The following is a 24,594-nucleotide window of genomic DNA, read 5'->3' on the forward strand; positions in this document are numbered from 1 at the left end:
GCAGTGAGCCTGTTGCCAGCAGGTCTCACTGAAAATAAAAAACCTAAATCTATACTTTCTTTCTAAGGGCTCAGGAGAGCCCCTAGTGTGCATCCAACCTCGGCCGGGCACAAAATCTAACTGAGGCTTGGAGGAGGGTCATAGTGGGAGGAGCCAGTGCACACCAGGTAGTCATAAATCTTTCTAGAGTGCCCAGCCTCCTTCGGAGCCCGCTATTCCCCATGGTCCTTACGGAGTTCCCAGCATCCACTAGGACGTCAGAGAAACCTACCTCACGTCCCTCTGGGGTCAAGGGGTCATCTAAGCGGGCCGCTTCCTCCTCACAATCCACTAATATCTCAGATGATACTTCTGATGAGGATGGGGGGTATACTGATCCGCCAGACACTGATACAGTTGCTTCTGACGAGGAACGTACAACTCAGTTTGATGTCCCTGACCTAGTGGAGGCTATTAAGCTGATCCTACAAATCGATGATGTAGATCCCACTACTGCATCTAAGAAACCTGATAATTTTAAATGTCAGAAGGTAGCTAAAGTAGTCTTACAGCATTCTGATTATTTAGTAGACAAACGTCAGGAACCTGATCTTCTCCAGGAAAGAAATTCTCCCTGTCTAAAAAGATGCTAGCTCGTTATCCTCTCCCTGCGGAGTTGTGTAACTACTGCAGATGAGGTGATCTCCAGGGCCCGCCTCCCCCTGCACCTTGTCACACTGCCGATTCCGAATAGAACACAGGGGACTGCTGGGACCAGTGCCACCAACAGAAGCTTCACCTATATGTGACAGCAGCCTCCGGCGGTGCTTGCTTTGCCTTAGGCTGTTGGAATGCTGGGCTTCGGCTATTTTGTGGGCACGTGCGTTAATGCCTGTACTCGAGTAGGCAGTGAGTTTATGGTTATGCCCGAAGTCTCCGGCTGTGGGAGGTGGAGATGCGTGGCAGCCAGAGCAGGAGGACGCCTTTGGACTCGTAGCCTGTTGCACAGTGGCGTTACTGCTGGGGCGAAACTTGAGAGGGGTTTGGTGTGTTTTAGGCGGGGGTCAGTGTGTGCTGGGAGTGGGGCAATAAGTGCTGATAGGGGGTCAGTTCATGCAGGGATAGGGTGGTGAGTGCTGAGAGGCGTTTGGTGTGTTTTGGGAGGGGGTCAGTACATGTTGGGGGCGGGGTGTTGAGCGCTGAGAAGGGGTCAGTGCATAGAAGGAGAGGTTGTTGACTTGTGAGGGGTTTAGTGTATGCTGGGTGGGGGTCAGTGAGTGATGGGAGAGGGTCAGTGCATGCAGGGAGGGGGCAGTAAGTGCTAAGAGGGGTGTAATGTGATCTGGGAGGGAGGGGGTCACTGTGCTGGGAGGGGTCTTCGCATAGCAGAAGGGGTCAGCGCGTGCTGCGAAGGGGTTGAGAAGTTAGTAAGTTTCTTGGGGTATAATAAGCTATATGCATCAACTAATGGGGTTATTCAGTTTCAAGTAACTTAGGTCTGGCTTAATGCTTGTATTAAATATGATAGACAGAAGTAAGTACGTCCCCTTGGCAACGTTTGACATGCACACTCCAGGGTTGTGCTGCAGAGAGGTGTTTCTATAAACCTTGGAGGGGCCCTTCAAAATTTTGCTATGGGGCCCACAAAGTTCTAGTTACGCCCCTGACCCCTAGACTTTCTACTTGGTGACTGTAACCTTGAGCTGGGTACCAGACATTTCGCTTGTAAGCACGCTCTTCTAGAACATGGAATGTGTGATTCACCAGCTGTTTATGGGGACAGTCCCCAGCAGCTGCTATAGAACTCATGTCACTGTCTCCTACCTGTTTGTCGTATTCCATCTCCAGATCACTTTATGGCGCCCTTTATTTCTGTTGCTCTGCTAATGTTGATCTGTACTCCAGGGTGACCGAGATAACTTTATCTGGGAATATGAACATACAGTGAGAATGTTGCTGGAACGATAGATGTATATGTTAGGTAGAGTTGCTGGTGGACCCCTCTGTTTGGAACAAGTTATTTTGATCAGGGAATGTTTTGTATTAATTGTCAGTGGTAATGCCCAGCAGTTACCACTGTCAGACATTCATATGCCAAAACTGTTTGTCTTGCTATAGGATGGCACAATGCTGAGAACACAGAGCCCCGGTCCCATATCCCCGGTCCCATATCCCCTTGCTTGCATACAGAGTGGCTTACTAATGCCAACCGCTGTCACTGACAGGAGTGGCACAGGCCTTGTTATTTGCTTAGCCAGGCGGAGGAAGTGTTCAGAGCAACTTCTGCCTAGTAAAATAATACCAGAATGGTATTAATCTTGGGATCCAGTTAGTGTCTCTAGGTCGACACTATCTAGGTCGACCACTATTGGTCGACAGTAACTAGGTCGACATGGTCTCTAGGTCGGCAGGTCAAATTGTTGACATGGGTTTTTCATGATTTTTTCCTTTTTTTGAACCTTTTCATACCGAACGATCCATGTGGACTACGATTGGTACGGTAATCTGTGCCGAGTGAAGCAGTAGCGGAGCGAGGGGACACAGTGCACTAATTGGGGTTCCCAGTTACTCTACGAAGAAAACAACACCAAAAAAATTAAAAACTCATGTCGACATTTTGACCTGTCGACCTAGAGACCTTGTCGACCTAATTACTGTTGACCAATAGTGGTCAACCTAGACAATGTCGACCTAGTTACTATCTACCTTGCATACCACACCCATTAACCTTATGTATCAATGCCTGTTTACCTGGGATCCGGTCTTTAGGTTGACAGTAAGTAGGTCAACAATGTTTTGGTTGACCACTATTGGTCGACAGTAAGTAAGTCGACAGGGTTTCTAGGTCGACAGGGTCTTTAGGTCAAAAGGTCAACATAGAATTTTTCACATTTTTTTTTTGGGAACTTTTTCATACTTTACGATCCACGTGGACTACAATTGGGAACGGTAACCTGTGTCGAGCGCAGCGTGGCTCCTTGACCGAAGCATGGCGAGCCATGCGAGGGGACACGGTGCACTAATTGGGGTTCCTGGTCACTGTACGGACAAAACGACACCCAAAAAAATAAAAACTCATGTCGACCTTTTGACTTGTTGACCTAGACCATGGCGACCTTAAGACCCTGTCGACCTTACTGTAGACCAATAGTGGTCGACCCAAACACTATCGACCTACTTACTGTCGACCTTACATACCACACCCATTTCCCTATAGTTTGTAAGCTTGCGAGCAGGGTCTTCCTTCCGCTATGGGGATAAATCAGACCTGATCGCTGCTGTGCGTTTAGTGGGCGATCAGGCACTAACTGCGCAATGCGCAGGCGCGTCACACAGGTACACAGCGGATTGCCGCTCAGCGATAGGTTTGTGCGACGGACCCGTTCGCACGGGCGATCGCAAGTTGATGGACAGGAAGAGGGCGTTTGTTGGTGTCAACTGACCATTTTCAGGGAGTGTCCATGCGTTAGCAGGGAGGGTTCCTGACGTCAATTCCGGTCATGGACAGGCTGATGTGATCGCAGCGGCTGAGTAAGTCCTGGGCTGTGCAGAGACTGCACAAAATCAGTTTGTGCAGCTCTGCTTCATATGCGTTCGCACACTTGCACAGCTAAAATACCCTCCCCATGTAGTTGGCGAATATCTGATCGCAGCAGGGCAAAAATTGCTTGCTAGCGATCGGGTCTGAATTAGGCCCAATGTCTGTCTGTCTTATCACTCAGTTTTGTTTTATCACTGTTGTTTTCAATTGTAAAGCGCAACAGGAACAAACTATTAATAAATAAAATAATTACAAGTAAACTTGTTACCCGTTTCTTTGTGTGCATACTGTTTGTATAGGAAGGTACTTAGAGGGTGTGTTACCCTGTGTAAGTTGATCCCCAGTATCTGGATGTGTATCCGTTCAGATGGTCGACAATGTTAAGGTCGACCACTCATTAGGTCAACCACTAATGGTCGACATGGACAAATGGTTGACACATGAAAATGTCGACATGAGTTTTTCACTTTTTTCTTATATGGAACTTTTTCATATTTTACGATCCACGTGGACTACGATTGGGAACGGTAACCTGTGCTGAGCGCAGCGGTAGCAGAGAGAGGCACTTTGCCCATGCGAGGGGACGCAGTGCACTAATTGGGTTTCCCCGTCACTTTATGCAAAAAACAACACCAAAAAAAGTTTTTAAAAAACCCTCATGTCGGCCTTTTCACGTGTCGACCTTTTCACGTGTCGACCATTTTCATGTGTCAACCATGTCATTGTCGACCAATAGTGGTCGACCTAATGAGTGTTGACCTTAACATTGTCGATCATTCATACCGGAACCATCTGGATGTGATATGTTGCATATGGTAATGTCAGTCGTCAATCCTGCCTGGTATTTGGAAATGGCCTCAGGCAGACTTTACAGCCAACCTTTATTCCAATATTTTCTCTCATTAGCCCTTCACTTTCAGCAGTGCCTTTAAATAAACTAAAAGATGATTATTTTCACACGCTGATTATGTAATCCGCTGTGTCTGCATTCAGTGCTGCAGGTGTATGATTAAATAATTAAGCTGTGTGAAAATGTAAACACAGTTTAATTTAAACATAAAAAACAGACAATATCAAATATATAGTATAATAAAAATTACTAGCACCAGTAAGATGTCAGTTCATTAGGGCTGTGCATACGGAGACATAATAAATTGTCCCCCAGTAATCCTGGTTGAGATATAAAATTGTTATATGTCCTGTTCCACAACGACAGTCAATAATGGACCTGAAAGGAAGAAGGTACAATTTGTAGTGCCCGTGCAAAAGACTGAGAGCCTAATTCAGACCTGATCTACAATTAGTCACACAGACATTTGGGGGGATGCCCAGCACGGGGATAGTCAGCCCTGCATGTCAGGTCCTACCCCCCCCCACACACACACACAGCAATGCTTTTGTTCTTTAGGAGTAGCTCCCTACCAGCGCAGCTCCTCGTAGGGAGCTACTGGCAGTAAGCTACTCGTCGCCTGCGTTGCCCGGACCGAGCCCCTAAAACGGCGTCCAAACGCCGCTATTCTGCCTAGGGACCACTTCTACCTGTCAATCAGGCAGAGGCGATCGAAGGGCTGAGACGGCCGTCGGCTGTCTGGCATGCGCCGGTGCATGCGCAATTCAGACCTGATATGCGAAAACGCACAGCACCGATCAGGTCTGAATTAGGCCCTATATATGTGTGTGTGTGTGTGTGTGTGTGTGTGTGTGTGTGTGTGTGTGCGCACGTGTGTGTGTTATATTGACAGAAAGACCACTAACATGATTGAACACACTAGAGCACATAACCATGCATTATTCCAAACGATCACACACTTGAACTACGTACAACTCATCACAGAGCCACGGCTGTATCACTCCACATCTGTAAACACTAGCATCATTCACAGAGACACTACTCACAGAAAAGAAGCACATCGCTGCCTCGCTGACAGCAGCACATTACGCCTCACTGACAGCAGCACATCCCTGCCTCACTGACAGCAGCACATCACCGCCTCACTGACAGCAATATGTCAAAATTACTACCTAACTCACAGGACCTGTCATCAATCCTCACCAAAGATAACTGGCGAATAATGACCTGTTCAGGAACAGGACAATTTTTTTCCTCTTATTCTATATCTGTTTCACCCTATATCATCTTGCGTAGAATTATTTCGTAACCATAAGGACCATTTTATAAGCTAGATATACCACTCTTGGGTGTGCGGTTGTGCCCTGAAATACGCATTACTTTGGTGATTGAACACACTCTGCATTTGACATCATATATAATTCAGCTTGAATAAGAAACCCTGTTTCGAAAAGTTGCTGTTTGTACAATAAACACATTGGTTTATTGCATCTAATCTTAACTAATGTATCCTTATTAAGAATAATGGACTGTAGCACCTGGACGTTACATATTTTTTATTATTATTAATTTATATTTTGAGTCACTGACTGAACACATATTTTCCATCTGTCTTATCTGTCTATGTCTACTGTATCTATACATCTTATAAATGACAACTGTTTGTCCAATTGTTGGATTGCGATATCAATTGCGAAACGGTTTTCACAATTTTGTTGGTAATTTGCACAGGCCGATTTTCGGCTAAGTACAGATGTGACCACGCTCTTCTTACCCATGGCATGATCGCATGGTCACACATTCTGCGCCGAGCCACAGGTGCACCTCTGTACGCCGAGCTGCCATTAAGTTTTAAGACATCTGATATTAGATCTCAGTAATATGCGCTGGGGTGTGAGCTGGTAACTCCCTATGTGTTTCTCTAACAGGCTTCCCTATGGGTCTGTCCCCTATAGCCAGTGTGTGTGCGCGTGTCAGTACGTGTGTGTCGACATGTCTGAGGCTGAATGCTCCTCCCCGGAGGAGGTTGCTTGGGGTGCTGATAAGGATTTGGGAGTGACTCTGTCGGCACCGCTGACTGCTGATTGGGTTAATATGTTGAGTACACTGAATGCAAATGTGGCGTTATTGACTAAAAGACTGGATAAATCTGATTCTCAGACACAAACGTGGAGTAAATCCATGGAGGACGCCTTGCCTCAGGGTCACAAAAGCGTTCATTTACCCAGATGGCGGATACGGATACAGACTCGGACTCTGATTCCAGTGTCGACTATAGTGAGGCCAGTTTACATCCAAAATTGGCTAAGAGTATTCAGTACATGATTGTGGCAATTAAAGATGTTTTACATATCTCTGAGGTGCCGGCTGTTCCAGATACAAGGGTTTGTTTGTACAAGGGTAAGAAGCCTGAGGTGACGTTTCCTCCCTCTCATGAACTGAACGCTCTTTGTGAAAAAGCTTGGGAATCTCCCGATAAAAGGTGGCAGATTCCCAAAAGAATTCTAATGGCTTATCCTTTCCCCTCTGATGATAGGAAAAATGGGAGTCATCCCCCAATGTGGACAAGGCTCTATCACGACTGTCCAAGAAGGTGGCCCTTCCGTCTCCTGACACTGCTGCCCTTAAGGACCCTGCGGATCGTAAGCAAGAAACAACCTTAAAGTCAATTTATGTCACTATGAGTGCACTGCTCAGACCTGCCTTGGCGTCGGCATGGGTGAGTAGTGCAATTGGTAAGTGGGCTGATAATTGGCATCTGACATTAATACCCTGGATAGGGATAACATTCTTTTGACTCTCGGTTATATCAGGGACGCTGCAGCTTACCTAAAGGATGCGGCGAGGGATATTGGCCTCTTGGGTTCAAGGGCCAATGCCATGGTAGTCTCGGCCAGGAGAGCGCTGCGGATTCATCAATGGAATGCTGATACTGACTCTAAGAAAGCTATGGAAGCTCTCCCGTATAAAGGTAGTGTCTTGTTTGGTGACGGCCTCGCTGACCTAGTGTCTACGGCTACAGCGGGTAAGTCATCCTTTCTTCCTTATGTTCCTGCACAACAGAAAAAGGCACCCCATTATCAGATGCAGTCCTTTCGGCCTAATAAATACAAAAAAGGAAGAGGGTCGTCCTTCCTTGCCTCTAAAGGTAGAGGAAGGGGAAAAAGGTTGCCTGCTGTGTCAGGCTCCCAGGACCAGAAGTCCTCCCCGGCTTCTGCCAAGTCCACCGCATGACGCTGGGGCTCCCCTACGGGAGTCCGTACCGGTGGGGGCGCGTCTCCAACTCTTCAGTCAGGTCTGGTTTCACTCGGGCCTGGATCCTTGGGTGTTAGACATAGTGTGCCAAGGGTACAAACTGGAGTTTCAGGAGGTGCCCCCCTTCCGATTTTTCAAATCAGCCTTGCCAGTTTCTATCCCAGAAAAGGAAGTAGTGAGTGCTGCGATGCAAAAGCTGTGTCAACAGCGTGTCATTGTCACAGTACCCCCGTCTCAACGGGGAGAAGGGTTTTATTCGAGCCTCTTTGTCGTACCAAAGCCCGACGGCTCAGTCAGACCGATCCTGAACCTAAAATCCCTCAATCTGTATTTGAAAACTTTCAAGTTCAAGATGGAGTCTCTTTGAGCAGTGATCTCCAGTCTGGAAGGGGGGAATTTTATGGCATCAGTCGACATAAAAGATGCCTACTTGCATGTCCCAATATATCCTCCACATCAAGCTTTCCTGAGGTTTGGGTGCAGGATTGTCATTACCAATTTCAGAAGTTGCCGTTTGGTCTTTCCGCGGCCCCGATGGTCTTCACCAAAGTAATGGCGGAAATGATGGTGCTCCTACGCAAGCAGGGTGTCACAATTATCCCGTACTTGGACGATCTCCTGATAAAGGCGAGATCAAAGGAATAGTTGCTAAGAAACGTGGCACTCTCCCTGACGATTCTGCAACAACATGGTTGGATTCTCAATTTTCCAAAATCACAGTTGATTCCGACAACTCGGCTGTCTTTCCTGGGCATGATTCTGGACACGGAACTGCAGAGAGTATTTCTCCCAGCGGAAAAAGCTCTGGAAATCCAGACCATGGTCAAGGAGATTCTGAAACCGACAAGGGTATCTATTCATCAATGCACTCGGGTTCTGGGCAAGATGGTGGCAGGTTTCATGCCCGGGTATTTCAGTGGGACCTGTTGGACAAGTGGTCCGGGTCTCACCTGCACATGCACCGGAAAATTAGTCTTTCTTCCAGGACCAGAATATCTCTCCAGTGGTGGCTTCAAAGTTCTCACCTCCTAGAGGGACGCAGGTTCGGGATCCAGGATTGGGTCCTGCTGACCATGGATGCAAGTCTCCAAAGCTGGGGAGCAGTCACACAAGGAAAAAATTTCCAGGGAAAAAGGTCAAGCCAGGAAGCTTGTCTGCACATAAACGTTCTGGAATTGAGAGCCATTTACAACCGCCTTCTGCAAGCGGAACATCTTCTTCGCGGTCTGCCCGTCTTGATTCAGTCAGACAACGTAACAGCAGTGGCGTATATAAACTGCCAGAGCGGAAGAAAGCAGAGCGGCGATGGCGGAGGCCACAAAAGTTCTTTGCTGGGCGGAGAAACATGCAAGCGCTCTGTCAGCAGTCTTCATTCCAGGAGTAGACAACTGGGAAGCAGACTTCCTCAGCAGACACGATCTCCATCCAGGAGAGTGGGGTCTTCATCAAGAGGTTTTTGCAGAAGTGACAAGTCATTGGGGAATTCCTCAAATAGACATGATGGCGTCCCGCCTCAACAAGAAGCTTCCGAGATATTGTTCCAGGTCAAGGGTGCCTCAAGCCAATGCAGTGGACGCCCTGGTAACTCCGTGGGTGTTTCAGTCGGTATATGTGTTCCCTCCACTTCCACTCATGCCAAAAGTGTTGAGGATCATAAGAAGAACAAGGGTTCATGCGGTACTCATCGTTCCAGATTGGCCACGGAGGGCCTGGTATCCGGATCTTCAGGAATTGGTCATAGAAGATCCCTGGCCTCTTCCTCTCAGAGAGGATCTGTTACTGCAGGGGCCATGCGTCTTCCAGGATTTACCGCGGCTGCGTTTGATGGCGTGGAGGTTGAACGACAAATTCTAGCTCGAAAGGGTATTCCCGGGGAAGTCATCCCCACTCTCCTTAAGGCTAAAAAGGAGGTCTTAGCGAAGCATTATCACCGTATTTGGAGAAAGTATGTGTCTTGGTGTGAAGCCAAGAAAGCTCCTACGGAGGAGTTTCAGCTGGGTCGTTTCCTCCATTTTTTGCAGGCAGGCGTGGATGCAGGCCTGAAATTAGGTTCTATTAAAGTGCAGATTTCGGCCTTATCTATTTTCTTTTAAAAAGAGTTGGCCGCCCTTCCAGAGGTTCAGAATTTCGTGAAGGGAGTGCTGCACATCCATCCTCCGTTTGTGCCACCCGTGGCAGTGTGGGACCTTGACGTGGTGTTACAATTTCTTATGTCTCACTGGTTTGAACCTTTGCGAACAGTTGAGTTGAAATTTCTCACTTGGCAAGTGGTCATGCTTTTGGCCTTGGCGTCCGCCAGACGGGTGTCGGAATTGGCGGCTTTGTCTCACAAGTGCCCCTATTTGATTTTCCATGTGGATAGAGCGGAATTGAGGACTCGTCAACAGTTTCTGCCGAAGGTGGTTTCTTCGTTTCACATAAATCAACCAATTGTGGTGCCTGTGGCTACGGACGCCGTGGCGGTGCCAAAATCTCTCGATGTCGTAAGAGCTTTGAAAATTTATGTCACCAGAACGTCTCGTATTAGGAAAACAGAGGCTCTGTTTGTCCTGTATGCTTCCAACAAGATTGGAAATCCTGCTTCCAAGCAGACTATTGCACGATGGATCTGTAATAAGATTCAGCATGCTCATTCTACGGCTGGATTGCCGTTGCCGAAGTCAGTGAAGGCCCATTCTACCAGGATGGTGGGGTCATCTTGGGCGGCTGCCTGAGGAGTCTCGGCGCTTCAACTTTGCCGAGCAGCTACGTGGTCGGGTTCAAACACTTTTGCTAAGTTCTACAAGTTTGTTACCCTGGCTGATGAGGACCTTGTGTTTGCTCAATCGGTGCTGTAGAGTCGTCTGCACTCTCCCGCCTGGTCTGGAGCTTTGGTATAGACCCCATGGTCCTTTTGGAGTCCCCAGCATCCTCTAGGACGTAAGAGAAAATAGGATTTTAATACCTACCGGTAAATCCTTTTCTCCTAGCCTGTAGAGGATGCTGGGCGCCCGTCCCAGTGCGGACTGTTACTTGCAGTTGTATTGATGGTTATTGGTTTTCTGTTACACGAAGGTTGTGTATCGGTTATATTCAGCTTGTTGCTGTTGTTAGTTCATACTGTTGGCTGGTATTGCTTGTAAACCAGGTTCTACGGTGTGTTGTGGTGTGAGCTGGTGTGTTTCTCACCCTTGGTTAACAAAAATCCTTTTCCTCGAAAAGTCCGTCTCCCTGGGCACAGTTCCTATAACTGAGGTCTGGAGGAGGGGCATAGAGGGAGGAGCCAGTTCACACCCATTCAAAGTCTTATAGTGTGCCCATGTCTCCTGCGGATCCTGTCTATACCCCATGGTCCTTTTGGAGTCCCCAGCATCCTCTACGGACTAGGAGAAAAGGATTTACCGGTAGGTATTAAAATCCTATTTTATTATTTATTACCAGTTATTTATATAGCGCACACATTCCGCAGCGCTTTACAGAGAATATTAAGTGCCCTGCCCATTTATTCTTATGGCTATGTGCATGCACGTCATAGTCGTGGGCACACTAGTTGTACCTGCTTTACTGCGGATAAGACGCTCGGCAGCAAAGCTGAGCGTGGCCTCAACTTTGTAATCATGAGCGGTCATCAGGAGGCTGTGGTCGGGGCCCTTTGTGGAGGGGTCCCCTGCACTGCTTACCGGATCATACTTGTTGAGATTTCACAATGTCTAGGAGAAAATCTTTGCTTGGTCATGACAGTGCTGTGGGTAATAGAGCACCTATACGGAGCTGGGTACAGCAGCTAGTGTATAATAAAAGGGTGACCGTCACCAATTATTTGCCTAGCTGATTTATTTAACCCACACCGCGGTATTCAGAATGCCAGTGGCAACATATAAGGCACATAGAGTAAATATAGCTTAACATTACCCTGGTATACTCACTTCATGTTCTACATTTTCTATCAAATATCTTGATGTCAAAGTTTGATAGAGAGATCCTGGCTTTTCTCAACAATTTTAAAAATAGAAAAATGAATAAATAACAGCTGGCAGCTAATGCAACGACAGAGAGTCATTTCTGTACCATGGAATGTTTGTGTGCTTACTTCTTTTCCAAATCCAGTTATATGTTAGAATGTGAAAATACGAAGAACACTTAGGGACCTATTCAGAGTTGTACGCAATTCAGTTACAATTACAGTACACTCACTTTGTGTATATGGAGCAAAATGCAACTGGATATTCGCCCTTATGCCCAGTCGATTAAAATTATGCATCTTTACTGACCCTAGTCACATGCCTGAATAAATAGCCATCATATTTACCAACAATATCCCTGGTGCAAGAGATGCATCTGAAATCAGACGGACCTCTGCATATGCACAATTCGGCATCGCCAGCAATTTGGGCTACACAAATGAACATCGTCATATTAGACAAAAGAGTGGTCCAGAAGTGCTTGTTATAGTCAGACAGTTAGATATTCTGTCTTCCTAGATGTATCCACAGGGATGTCCTATATTTCTTCAAAGAAGGTCAGAGAAATGACAAAAGATACTTACTTTTTCAATAATACCCACTATTACCTCTTTATAGTGAGTAGGAACACTGGACAAATTTAGTGAGATGCGTTCACATAAAGGTATCTTTTGTAGTTCCTCAATAAAGACATCTGTACTTGTATATGAGCAACACTCACCTAGCATTTAGCAGCTACTTTCCTCAAAAGGTATCTTTGTCTTGAGACCACCAATTGAATAGATCCCCAGGATCACTCGGACATAACACCACTTGTTAAAAAGAAACCTTTTCGTCAGCAGGTCAAAAGAAGGCTTTACAGTCCACACAAAGATGTTTCAAAAAGTGAATTTATTGATGCATAAGTCCAATCCAAAAAATTTATATTTATATTTCAAGCTCTAGATCATACTGTATATTGTTTTACAGATGCAACACATTTCATTTATGTATGCATATTACAGTCTTATGCCCCACAAGGTGCATTTAACATAATGGGTTGTGCTACAATAACCCATCATTATAATTCAGTCGTTGTTGGGCAGAGTAAAGAACAAATAGTGCACCATAGACACAGGTGCTAGATTGTGTCGTTCATATAAAGTAAATATTTTACACCCTTTACTATAGTCATTTGATGTTTATTTTCTGTTCTTTGACCTTACAGGAAATGATTCATTTGCAAGCTGTACAGTGGCCCAAAGAATCGGAAAAGGAAAAGATGCCACTATTATTTATAAAAGTGTTCGTACAAAGTTGCTGAAACCTGAGAAAGAGATTTCTCAGAAAAAATGTTCAGAAGAAAAAGTGCAGGCTCCTCTTGTACCAGATATAGATATATGTTCTAATATCCCAGTGGCACCAACTGCGTTTCAGGAACATGTTACTGTTCCAGAAAGAAGTACATTCTTCCAACACAACCTTATTACTTTAGAAAATTTACTGAATTCATGTATGGTGACTACATCAAAATCTATGAAAGACCCAAGACTCTTAAAAAGATGTGAACAGGAAGCACCAATGCCAGCTGACCAGTACCTAACTGGTCAACAAACACAAAACCGGCCTCATTGTGGAAACAAGGTTTCTAGTATCAAAGAAAAGGAAGCCAGTAATGAGAATTTTTTAAGCTGTGAAAGTATTATCAATGAAACATCACTGTACTTAAGTTTTGAGGAAAGGCGTTTATCTGGCAATTTCATGAATAAAGAACAGTTGACGAAGAAATTAAAGAAGTATTCATCATTCTTGTCATTAAATAAAAAGGAGAGAGAAGCAAAAGTCCAATCGTTACAAAGGTTATCTAATGAGGAAAAAGCAGTACTCTCTAGAAAGCTATGCACATATGACAAATACTACAAAATGTATGCAAATAAATTAGAAATTGCAAAAGTAGGTGAGAAGGTTAAAACAGCTTTATCTACTGAAAAAGGTCCACCAACTTGTTCCGAAGCAGCTGTGTCTGTTAGTATGTCAGCATGTACAACTAAAAGCAAAGAAAATGGGCATCTTCAAAACAATTTGTTTGCATCAGCGACTGATAGTGGACAAGGTGAAGGCAGTCAGTACACACCTCAGGATACTAACCAAAAACACAAAGTTCTTGCAAAGACAAATAATAATGTGAAAGAAACTTGCACTGATGAGTCTTCAGCTCACAAAAACCATGCTGTGGATAAAACTGCAGTAACTGGAAAACCAAAAGCTTTCAAGACTGACCAAAGCCCTGAGTCTTCAGCTCACAAAAACCATGCTGTGGATAAAACTGCAGTAACTGGAAAACCAAAAGCTTTCAAGACTGATCAAAGCCCTGAGTCTTCAGCTCACAAAAACCATGCTGTGGATAAAACTGCAGTAACTGGAAAACCAAAAGCTTTCAAGACTGACCAAAGCCCTGAGTCTTCAGCTCACAAAAACCATGCTGTGGATAAAACTGCAGTAACTGGAAAACCAAAAGCTTTCAAGACTGACCAAAGCCCTGAGTCTTCAGCTCACAAAAACCATGCTGTGGATAAAACTGCAGTAACTGGAAAACCAAAAGCTTTCAAGACTGATCAAAGCCCTGAGTCTTCAGCTCACAAAAACCATGCTGTGGATAAAACGGCAGTAACTGGAAAACCAAAAGCTTTCAAGACTGACCAAAGCCCTGAGTCTTCAGCTCACAAAAACCATGCTGTGGATAAAACTGCAGTAACTGGAAAACCAAAAGCTTTCAAGACTGACCAAAGCCCTGAGTCTTCAGCTCACAAAAACCATGCTGTGGATAAAACTGCAGTAACTGGAAAACCAAAAGCTTTCAAGACTGACCAAAGCCCTGTTACAAATGTTAATAGTAAAAGAGAATCTCATGACACTGATAAAGGCATTATATATAAAGCTGAAGCATACCCAAACAGTAAAAGGGGACCCAATGATCTAAAGAAGGCTCCAAATAAAATGGAAAAGGACTTTACAGCAGGAATAAGAGCCTCAAGCGTTGATTTGAAAGCAACCAGGATTGCAGATCCTCCATTACAGAATGGAAACGTAAATTGTCAGAAAGGGGAAGAGATATGCATATTGAAGAAATCACCTGAAAAGAAAATACAAAAGCCGAGTTTGCACAAAGGCGATACAGGCAAAGCTATGGTATTAAAGAAGACTCCTAAAACTTCAACAAAACAAGTAACTGTAATTGATACAAGTTCAACAAACGGTGATAAAAGTGACACGAGTTCAACAAAAGGTGCTAAAAGTGATAAAAGCTCAAAAGGTGATACAAGTTTAACAAAAAGATTGGATACAAAAACTACAAATGAAAAGCACAGCCTTGTTCTTCATACATCATACGAAGTAGACAATGGCACCACCATTAAAGACATATGTAAAACAGATAGTTCATTAGTTGATCTCCCCACACAAGTAAGTGTATGTAATACTTCTAGCGATGCAGATTTGGTTGCCAAAAACATCTGTCTTCACAATACAATTCAGTCTCTGCATTCAGTGGAATTGAGAGGACAGAAATCGACATTGGCAAATTATACATGTTTTGATGGAGATACAACAGCTGACGATTTACGCTGTGTGATTGAGTTAGAGAACCGAATAGATTGGAAAAGTATTTTTGGAATGGAAATGGATCAAGTAAATGCAATGATAGCAGACTTACACAATCCTCCATTACAACGAGAAAAAGAACCCAGCGGCATGAGGATCTTTCCTGATATGGAAATTACTGTTGTAAACTGTCATTATGTGTGTGTGGACAGTTGTGTCAGCAACTTAGTTGGAGACATGCATCCATCCATGGGAGCCAAAGAAGCCCTAAATGAAACATTTGAATCTTTCAAAACAGTTTTTCTAAACTGTCATGAGTCAGACATTCAGGTTGCACCAGTTAGTGTACATGATTGCAAAACATCCATTGAACCAAACTCTGAACCAGTTTCTTCTTGTATCAAAGTGGCTGAAATGATACCATCCGATGATACATTGGAGACAAAGACAGATGGTAAATTTGCTTCTGTGAAAACCTTACACACACTGAATCATCCCACAATGAAGAGGAGACTAAACAACAAAAGGTTACCTTCAATTCTTATTAAGAAATCTGTTCAAAGAATTAACAAGTTCTCTCAATCAGAAAAAAATATTAAGGTTGTTTTAGGTATGTTATCGGATGAGATTCCCTTATGCAAGAGCAAGCGCATATCCAAAAAACTAAGCAGAGCTATACTTCACTTAAGGAAAGCGCATAAAAGGGTTCAGAAATCTCTGCAGATTGCGGCAAAGGCTGGAGAGAGACAGAATGTGCCCAAAACCAGCAATGTCCAGGAGAATGAAAATGCAAAAAATCGGAATGTTAATAATCTAAAACAAAGTAGTGAGAGATCGGAAATGAAGCAAGTTGAAAGTTCAAAATGTGATCGTAGAAGTAGCCAGATGATACCAACTACAATTTCTAAATCAAATGTAATTTCCTATGAGGGTCAGCAACAAAAGTCTCTTGCAACAAATAGACAATGTCTGACAGACTCAACTGATGTGATTAATGGAGTATCTACAAAAGACTCACCACTAGCTAAAAAGGATTCAACATCAGCAAAACAGTTGGCAGCTTCTACCTTCAAAAGCAACATTTGTTCCCCAGAAACATATGAAGATCATGATATTTCTAGTGTTACAATATCAAATAAAGAAAATGCAGTCCCGGTGATTTCTTCTCCAAAAATGCCAACTGAAAGCAAGGAAATTTGTGTTGAAAGTTGTGAAACAGATGATAAAGATAAGAAATTACATGATGCTGTAACCAGGAGGAGATATCCAGTTTGCACCAAGAGGATGTTCTCACAGCTCAGGAAACAAAGTTCTTCCCATGCAAAGAAACTAGCAAAATGTTCCAAAAGAACGTCAAACTCGAGTAGCGAAGGCATTCAGTTTACAGGCCAAAGAAAAAGTATCAAAGAAGGTGCCACAACAAAAAGTGTTAGAATGCCAAGTTTACTGGTAAAACTATCCTCTATTTTGCTGAAAGCAAGCAAGACCTGTTCCTTAAAATCTTTGCAAGTCTGCAAATTATTGTGCAAACAAATGCTACCTGTCTTCATTAAATCCTTTGAGAAAAAGCAGCAGTGTGTTTTGAAAGATGTGATTGTAGACAGGAGATTGTTGTTTGAGCAGAATCTCAAAACACGTTTCAGGTGCGTGCTGAAGCCACAAGCTGTAGAGGCGTTCCTTGAGTTGCAGATGATGATGGAAACCGATCACTTTATTGAGAATCGGATGCACTATATGGAAGGAATGCCCACATTTCGTAGTCTTCTTTGGTATGATAGATCTCTCTATACTGAATTACTTAAAGGCGAGTCTGGCTATCAACAACAGTCACATTTCTATACTGCATTTCAAAATAAACTGAAGCTTGATGCGTCAGCTACACTAGAGAAATATTTTGCTCAACTGTCTGAGTTCCTGAATGCAATACATGCACAGAATAGTTGTTATTATGTCTACTTGAAGTACAATAGAGAACTAAAAGAATGTGAAGATGTCCTAAAGCACGGCTGTGACCATTCAGAGTTTTCACTCTCTGTTCCTTTCAGCTGTGGAGTACATCTTGGAGATACAGTAGACGATCTGGCAGCTTTGCAAAAAAGCACTTTAGAGATTATAACTACCTTCCTTAATCTTCCCAAGTGTGATTCAGGAAAGAAAGAACACGCATTATGCCTTTTAGAAATCATTTCAGCAAAAATTGATTTCATCAAGACCTCTGTGACTACGTGTTTGCAAGTGTCACTGTTTGGCATTGAGCATTTACTCTTTGATGCAGCAAAAATGATGTTTTTCAGAGAAAGAACAAAATACAGTGGCCAAAGAAAGTTAACTGTAGCAAAGGAATCTACAGCTCAGAAAAACAGCTTTGCTTTATCGAAGTTGCATGAAGTGTATTGTATCCCCAATGAGAAAACCACATTTACTGAAAAGCAAGAGGACTTGTGGGATGGGAGTGCAGATTCAAATGGGAGCCTTGGGATTTCCCAATCGCAAGATGTGTTCTTTGTCGGCAAAATCATAGACCAAGCTCGGAGTGCTAATCCTAGGCTGTTAAAACAGATGACCCAGGACTGCAAACAGCAGCTGGAGTTCCAAATAAAATGCTTTCAGCTCTTACAGGAGTGTGATGTCAGTGAAGTTCTAATCAGAGAAAGTAATATATTAGAGATCACTGAAAAACAGTACCTACTCCCTACACTTTTAAAAACTGAGGCTATTGAAGCATACATTGAATTAGTGATGGCATATGAAACATTGCACTTTCTTAATTGCATAATGTCCTCACAGAAGTGCCAAAAAAGATCTAGGGGATTGCTATGGTATGATACCTCTCTACTCTCTGATCTACTTCATAACCAAAGGCTGGTGTCCTTTTTGCAGGAAGACGTGACACCTAATGTCATAGATATTATAGATAGCACAATATCAGAAATAAAGTCAGAGTTGGACGTAATCTGTGACTGCACAAATTCTGTTAATTTCTCGTATGCTTTCCAGATAATGACTAGAGAACTTTCAGAACTGTCAGAACTCAAAAACTTTGTGCTGAAGTCTAAGTCTAGAGTTAGCACATACATCCACTTTTCTCCCTACAGCGCCACTTTACACTTTGGAAACTCGTCAGCAGAGCTGGACTACAACTACAAACAGCTTTCCGATTATCTTGACATCTTAATATCCACGCCAAAGAAAGATTTAGGGAAAATGGCTCATACAATAAAAATAATGAAAACTATCGAGTTAACAAAAGTATTTGTTTTAAAGGCAGACCAATCTGCAATTGATTTATTTACATGCCAGATTCTGCAAAACAGGAAGAAACATGACCAAGACAAAGCAAAGAAAATGCAACAGAAAGGCCTAGTAAATGATCAGTCTCCAAGGAAAAGGATCTGCACAGGAACCTCTGCAGAGAGTACAACTTCCTTCACGCCAAAAAAGCAAAAGGTTTGTATTACTATGTAGTGTCTGTCCAGTACTTGAGCCAAGCAGGAAATAAAGTGTGGTGTCACACGCAGTGTCGGACTGGACCATGCAGGGCCCACCGGGGGAAATGCAGTGGTAGGGGCCCATGTTAGGGGTGTGGCCAGTCTTTAGAGGGGGTGTGGCCTGCCTCTTCATTGGTTTGACTAACCATTAGACGTCTGGACCCCTTCATAAATATATACAGTAAATTCAGCTGCTGCATGCATGATAATGTACCATATTAATAACAGATTAATAACAGCAATGCACTGTAGAAAATACACCATAGTCCAGTATAAGGTAACAACATATGTATTATGTATTATTCAAGTGCACAGGTTGGAACCTGATCCTTAGAACAGGAGGTGGGCCCCCAGGCAGTGGGGCCCACCGGTGTTTTCCCTTGTACCCCTGTGGGCCAGTCCAACCCTGGTCACACGTGACATGGCCCTGCTTCAAGGTTCCGTTCTTACCTAGAAAAGTAAAGCATTTATGAAACTTAATGTGGTATTGGTGACATTTTGAAGTGAAGGATAAATTAGAGAGATTTAGCTTTCAGAATGGAATTGAATCCATGTGACAGAAGTGTTTCCCCTTCATTACACTGTATTTTTATGCCCGTTACAGTATGCAGCTGTTATGAAAATATTATTAGTGGCTATTTGATCCACATTTAAGCAGTTTTAGAAATTTTTGAGAGCATAAAATTATGTGTCAAATTCTTACAGTAAAATATCTTTCTGCAGCGGGGTACACTGGTATTCCACAGGGAATAACATCAGTATGTAGAGTTGGATCTTGATCCGAGACACCAACAGGCTAAAGCTTTGACTTTTCCCAGGATGCACTGCAAGTCTCCTCTATAGCCCCGCCTCCAGGCACTGGAGCTCAGATTGTAAATTGGTGCCTGCAGTGCAGGCAGCTAACAGGTGGGGCTACGCTAGGCAGCCCTGAAAAGAGCTTTTTTAAAGAAGAAAGAAGACTTCAAGGGCTGCAGCACAGACATGTCAGTCTGACATGCTGTGCTGCGGCTCCATCACCTCCCTCAGCGGCGCTGCATACTACCGTGCCCTGGTTGCCGCGTACTTGCAGCGGAGGCTCTCCGGTTCCCATAAGGCACACATCACCGCTGCTGCTCTCCTGGATCGCATGGCCGCACTTCAGGAAGGCGGTAAGAGAGTCCCCTAGCTGGGACCCGCCGAAATCGCAGTCCGGTCGCGGTCCCAGGAGACGGACCGCGACGGTGTCGTGGACACTGTGCCCGTGCAGGGACTTCACTATATCCACCAGGGCAGGGAGTACATGTCGGATTTACTAAAATCAGTTTAATATAGGCTCCATAGTACCCGGTGGTGAAGTCCAGCAGAGGGTATAAGGCGCTGACCTATAGCCCCTCCCCCAGCTCCAGGCGCCATCTACAGCAGGTGTTCCCACCCTGGAGCTGCTTCTCTCTCACTCCCTGTCATCGTTTGGGCGCCATTTCACAGAGCTGCGCTGATCCTGGGACTGCTGGGCACTGTCTCCTCTGTAAAGCCGCCTGTTTCATCAGCGCTGTGCATTTACAGGACACTTAAGTATTCCTCATGTCGTTTAGACAGCATTATTTAAGAACAAGTGCATCTCTATATGAATTATTTAGTACAAGTATTCTGTGATATACATCCAGTAGTTACTGTGCATTGTTATATCTGTATACATACAGTACATAGCTATATGTAGTATGACTAGTCCAGTGCAGTTTTATTGATTATATGTAATAATTTCTGCATTGTACCTGTGACTGTGTGTGCCTATAGCTGCTGTGTGGATTCTTCTCTGTGTATCACACATATTGCTATCACTATATTCTGTACCGTGAGGGTCTAAGGGGGTCATTCCGAGTTGATCGCTCGCTAGCTATTTTTTGCAGCACTGTGATCAGATAGTCGCCGCCTATGGGGGAGTGTATTTTCGCTCTGCAAGTATGCGAACGCTTGTTCAGTCGAGCGATACAAAAAAGTTTTGTGCATTTTCTGAGTAGGTCTGAACTTACTCAGCTGCTGCGATCACTTCATCGTGTCCGGTCCCGGAATTGATGTCAGACACCCGCCCTGCAAACGCTTGGACACGCCTGCGTATTTCCAACCACTCCCTGAAAACGGTCAGTTGATACCCATAAACGCCTTCTTCGTCTCAATCTCCTTGCGATCGGCTGTGGAAATGGATTCTTTGTTAAATCCATCGCGCAGCACCAATCCGCTTTGTACCCTACGACGCACCTGCGCATTGTGGTGCATACGCATGCACAGTTTTGCCAAGTTTTGACCTGATCACATCGCTGCAAAAAATAGCTAGCGTGCGATCAGGTCGGAATGACACCCATAAGTGCGTCAGGGTCTCACATACCATATAGTGTTCCACAGGATATACTGTTTAGTATTTTTCACTGTGTGTTTCAGTCACTTTATACCGCTTAAATCCTCTGTTGTGCTGTGCATTTGCAGTTACATAACACAGGGGTTTTTTGTCAGGTATTGTATTTGTCTATATTGTGCTGTTACGCCCTATGGCTACATTCCCAATAATGTCTGCTACACAGGACTCCTGCATCATGCAGTGCTGACGTCACGGATTTATCTGAGGATAAGATTTCTGCTGAGGGTTCAGGTACTGGGTGTTCTGCCCCCCCAGTCAGCCCGCAGCACCTGTGGCAAATCAAGACCCACCTTCGGCTGCATTTTCCAATATGCTGACTATGTTTGTAACACTGCTTACGCCCCCTGTGGGACCTCCTGTGCCATTACAACCACATATTGTCTCTGTAGTTAATCCACCATGGGCGGATACCCTGTTAACCCAGTTACAGCAATTAAATCAGAACTTGGTTAAACAAAAACCTAACCCTCGCCCTACTGGGACCAAAGGGTCATCTAAGCGGGCCATTTCTTCCTCACAATCTACTAATATTTTGGATGATTCTTCCGATTCGGATGGGGAATATACTGATCCATCAGATGCTGATACAGCTGCTTCTGATGATGATTCTACAACACAGGTTGATGTCCCTGACCTAGTGGAGGCTATCAAGCTGATTCTTCAGATTGATGATGACATTGACCCTCCTGACATGCCTACGAAACCTGATCAGTTCAAAACGTCAGAAGGTTACTAAATTAGTTTTACCACATTCTGACCATTTAATTGATATACGTCAAGAATCCTGGTCTTCTTCAGGAAAGAAATTTTCCCTATCTAAAAAGATGCTAGCTTGTTATCCTATTTCTGCGGAGCTGAGTAACAAGTGGGAAACCCCCCCACCAGTGGACTCACATGTAGCCCGGTTGTGGTGTCTAGGAAACAACGGATAAGCATGTGGAAAGTTGCTTGAAGTCTATTTACACCCTTACAGGTGCTCTACATAGACCCACTATGGCAGCCTCTTGGGCTGCAAAAGGCATTGAAGCATGGGTTCATGCTACAGAGGAAGAGCTACCTCTGAATTTTTCTGACACTTCCAGACAATATCGGTCATATATTACCACAGCCTCCCACTATATTCAGGAGGCGGCCTCTGATGCAGGCGTTATGGCGGCCAAGGCATCTACTACGTCTATCCTGGCTCACAGAATTGAAGAGCTACCTCTGAATTTTTCTGACACTGCCAGACAATATTGGTCATATATTACCACAGCCTCCCACTATATTCAGGAGGCGGCCTCTGATGCAGGCGTTATGGCGGCCAAGGCATCTACTACGTCTATCCTGGCTCACAGAATTCTGTGGTTACAGTCCTGGTCGGTGGACCTGGACTCGAAGAAGACCTTGGAGGTGCTCCCTTTTAAGGGAGATATATATTTGAGATGATTTGAACAAGATTGTGACCGAGTTTGTGTAAACCAAAGGGTCAGGCGTACCCGAGACAGTCTCGCACTTCCAAATCCTCTAAGCCTAAACCTAAATGTTCTTGGGCCGCCCGTCAGCTTGACTCCAAACTGGACAAGCCTGCTGCATGACGTGGCAGGCCTCCTCCTGGGGGACCCCAGGGTGGGAGGCCGACTTCTGCAGTTCGCCCAGGCCTGGTTAAAGACCACTTCAGATGCGTTCTGTTGTACTGGCCATGGAACCCAGGATTATATGGTATCCCTGGACATACAGGATTCTTACCTGCACATTCCTATTGCCATGTCGCATCAGCAATGTCTGCGGTTTGCTATTGGCAACCTACATTATTAATTTCAGGACTTGCCTTTCGGACTGACCATGGCTCCCTGGATCTTCACCAATGTCATAGCAGTCATGACGGCTCTTCTCCACCGTCAGGGTGTCAGGATCCTGTCGTATCTGGACAACTTGCTGATCCTGGCGAACTCCTCAGAGGTTCTCCTCAGTCATCTGAAACGGACGGTCCAATTCCTACAAGCACACGGGTGGCTCATCAACTGAAATAAGTACTCGCTGGTTCCTGCTCAGAGCATGGTGCACCTGGGGGCATTGTTGGACACGCACAACAAACGATTGTTCTTGTCTCCAGAAAAGGTCCTTAGGCTCAGGACAGGATCAGATGCCTTCTCTCTCGTCAGTACACTCGGCGATGCAAGTACTAGGCCACATGGTGTCGGCATTTGACGTAGTAGAGTACGCTCAATTTCATTCCCGCCCTATACAGAGGTTAATCCTTTCCAAATGGGACGGCCTTCCTCACTGGATCAGGTCTCACATGATCTCCTTTACTCCGGAGGTTTGTCTGTCACTGAGCTGGTGGCTACAGGACCAACAGTTGAGCAGGGGTCGTCCCTTCTGGATCTTCAACTGGGTCCTCTTGACAACGGAAGCCTGTCTGCGAGGTTGGGGCGCGGTGTTGGAGCAACACTCTCTCCAGGTTCGGTGGACCAGGAAGGAATCTCCTCCCTATAAACATCCTGCAATTACGGTCAATGTTCAATGCGTTGACACTGGCCCTGCCTCTGGTACAGAACAGGCCTGTTCAAGTACAGTCGGACAACGCCACCATGGTGGCGTACATAAATCATCAAGGCGGCACTCGAAGCCACATGGCGATGTTGGAAGTGTCAAAAATCCTCCGATGGGTGGAATGCCATCTGCCAGCTATATCGGCAGTGTTCATTCCGGGAGTCCTCAACTGGGAAGCGGACTTCCTCAGTCATCAGGACGTGCAAGCCGGAGAGTGGAGCCTTCATCCAGAAGTCTTTAAACTCCTAGTGGACAAGTGGGGCCTACCAGATGTAGACCTGATGGTGTCTCGACACAATCACAAGGTTCCGGTCTTCGGAGCAAGGACAAGGGATCCTCAAGCAGCGTTCGTGGACACACTGGCAATTCCATGGAACTTTCTTCTGCCGTACGTGTTCCCTCCAGTGTCACTTCTGCCCAGGGTAATACAGAAGTTCAAGCAAGAAGGAGGAATACTATTTCTAATCGCTCCAGCGTGGCCCAGACGGCATTGGTTCTCAGACCTGCAGGGTCTATCGATCGAGCGTCCTCTTCTACCTCCTCAACGCCCAGACCTCCTCGTTCAGGGCCCTTGTGTCTACCCGGACCTGGCTTTGACGGCGTGGCTCTTGAAGCATCACTTCTGAGAGCAAAAGGTTTCTCTGAGGCGGTCATTCAAACTATGTTGAAGGACCGTAAACCAGCTTCGGCTCGGATTTATTACAGGGTCTGGAATTCTTACTTCACGTGGTGTGCTGCTAAGAATTATGATGCATATACTTTCAAAACTTCCAGACTTTTGGCTTTTCTACAGCAAGGCCTAGGCTTGGGCCTTCGTCTGGCCTCCCTCAAGGTTCATCTATCTGCCTTGTCAGTGTGGTTTCAGAGAAAGATTGTGTCTCTTCCTGACGTTCACACTTTCACTCAGGGTGTTTTTTTTAAGGATTTAGCCTTCCTATGTCCCTCCTGTGGCTCCATGGGATCTGTCTGTTGTCTTAAATGCCCTGCAAGTGTATCCATTCGAACCTCTTGAGTCTGTGGACCTTAAATGCCTT

At 44.9% G+C, this 24,594-nt stretch overlaps 1 protein-coding gene across 10 annotated transcripts in view; it reads left to right on the forward strand.

The window, feature by feature from the left end:
• The window catches only part of TEX15 (testis expressed 15, meiosis and synapsis associated), a 313,058-nt gene that overhangs the window by 256,590 nt on the left and 31,874 nt on the right, over positions 1-24,594 (forward strand). For all 10 annotated transcript variants that reach the window (XM_063920026.1, XM_063920025.1, XM_063920024.1 and 7 more), the window contains one exon: positions 12,774-18,592. In XM_063920026.1, the coding sequence (XP_063776096.1) occupies positions 12,774-18,592 (5,819 nt within the window). The remainder of the gene's footprint in view (positions 1-12,773; positions 18,593-24,594) is intronic.

The sequence above is a fragment of the Pseudophryne corroboree genome, chromosome 1 (assembly GCF_028390025.1).
Source record: "Pseudophryne corroboree isolate aPseCor3 chromosome 1, aPseCor3.hap2, whole genome shotgun sequence".
NCBI lineage: Eukaryota > Metazoa > Chordata > Amphibia > Anura > Myobatrachidae > Pseudophryne > Pseudophryne corroboree.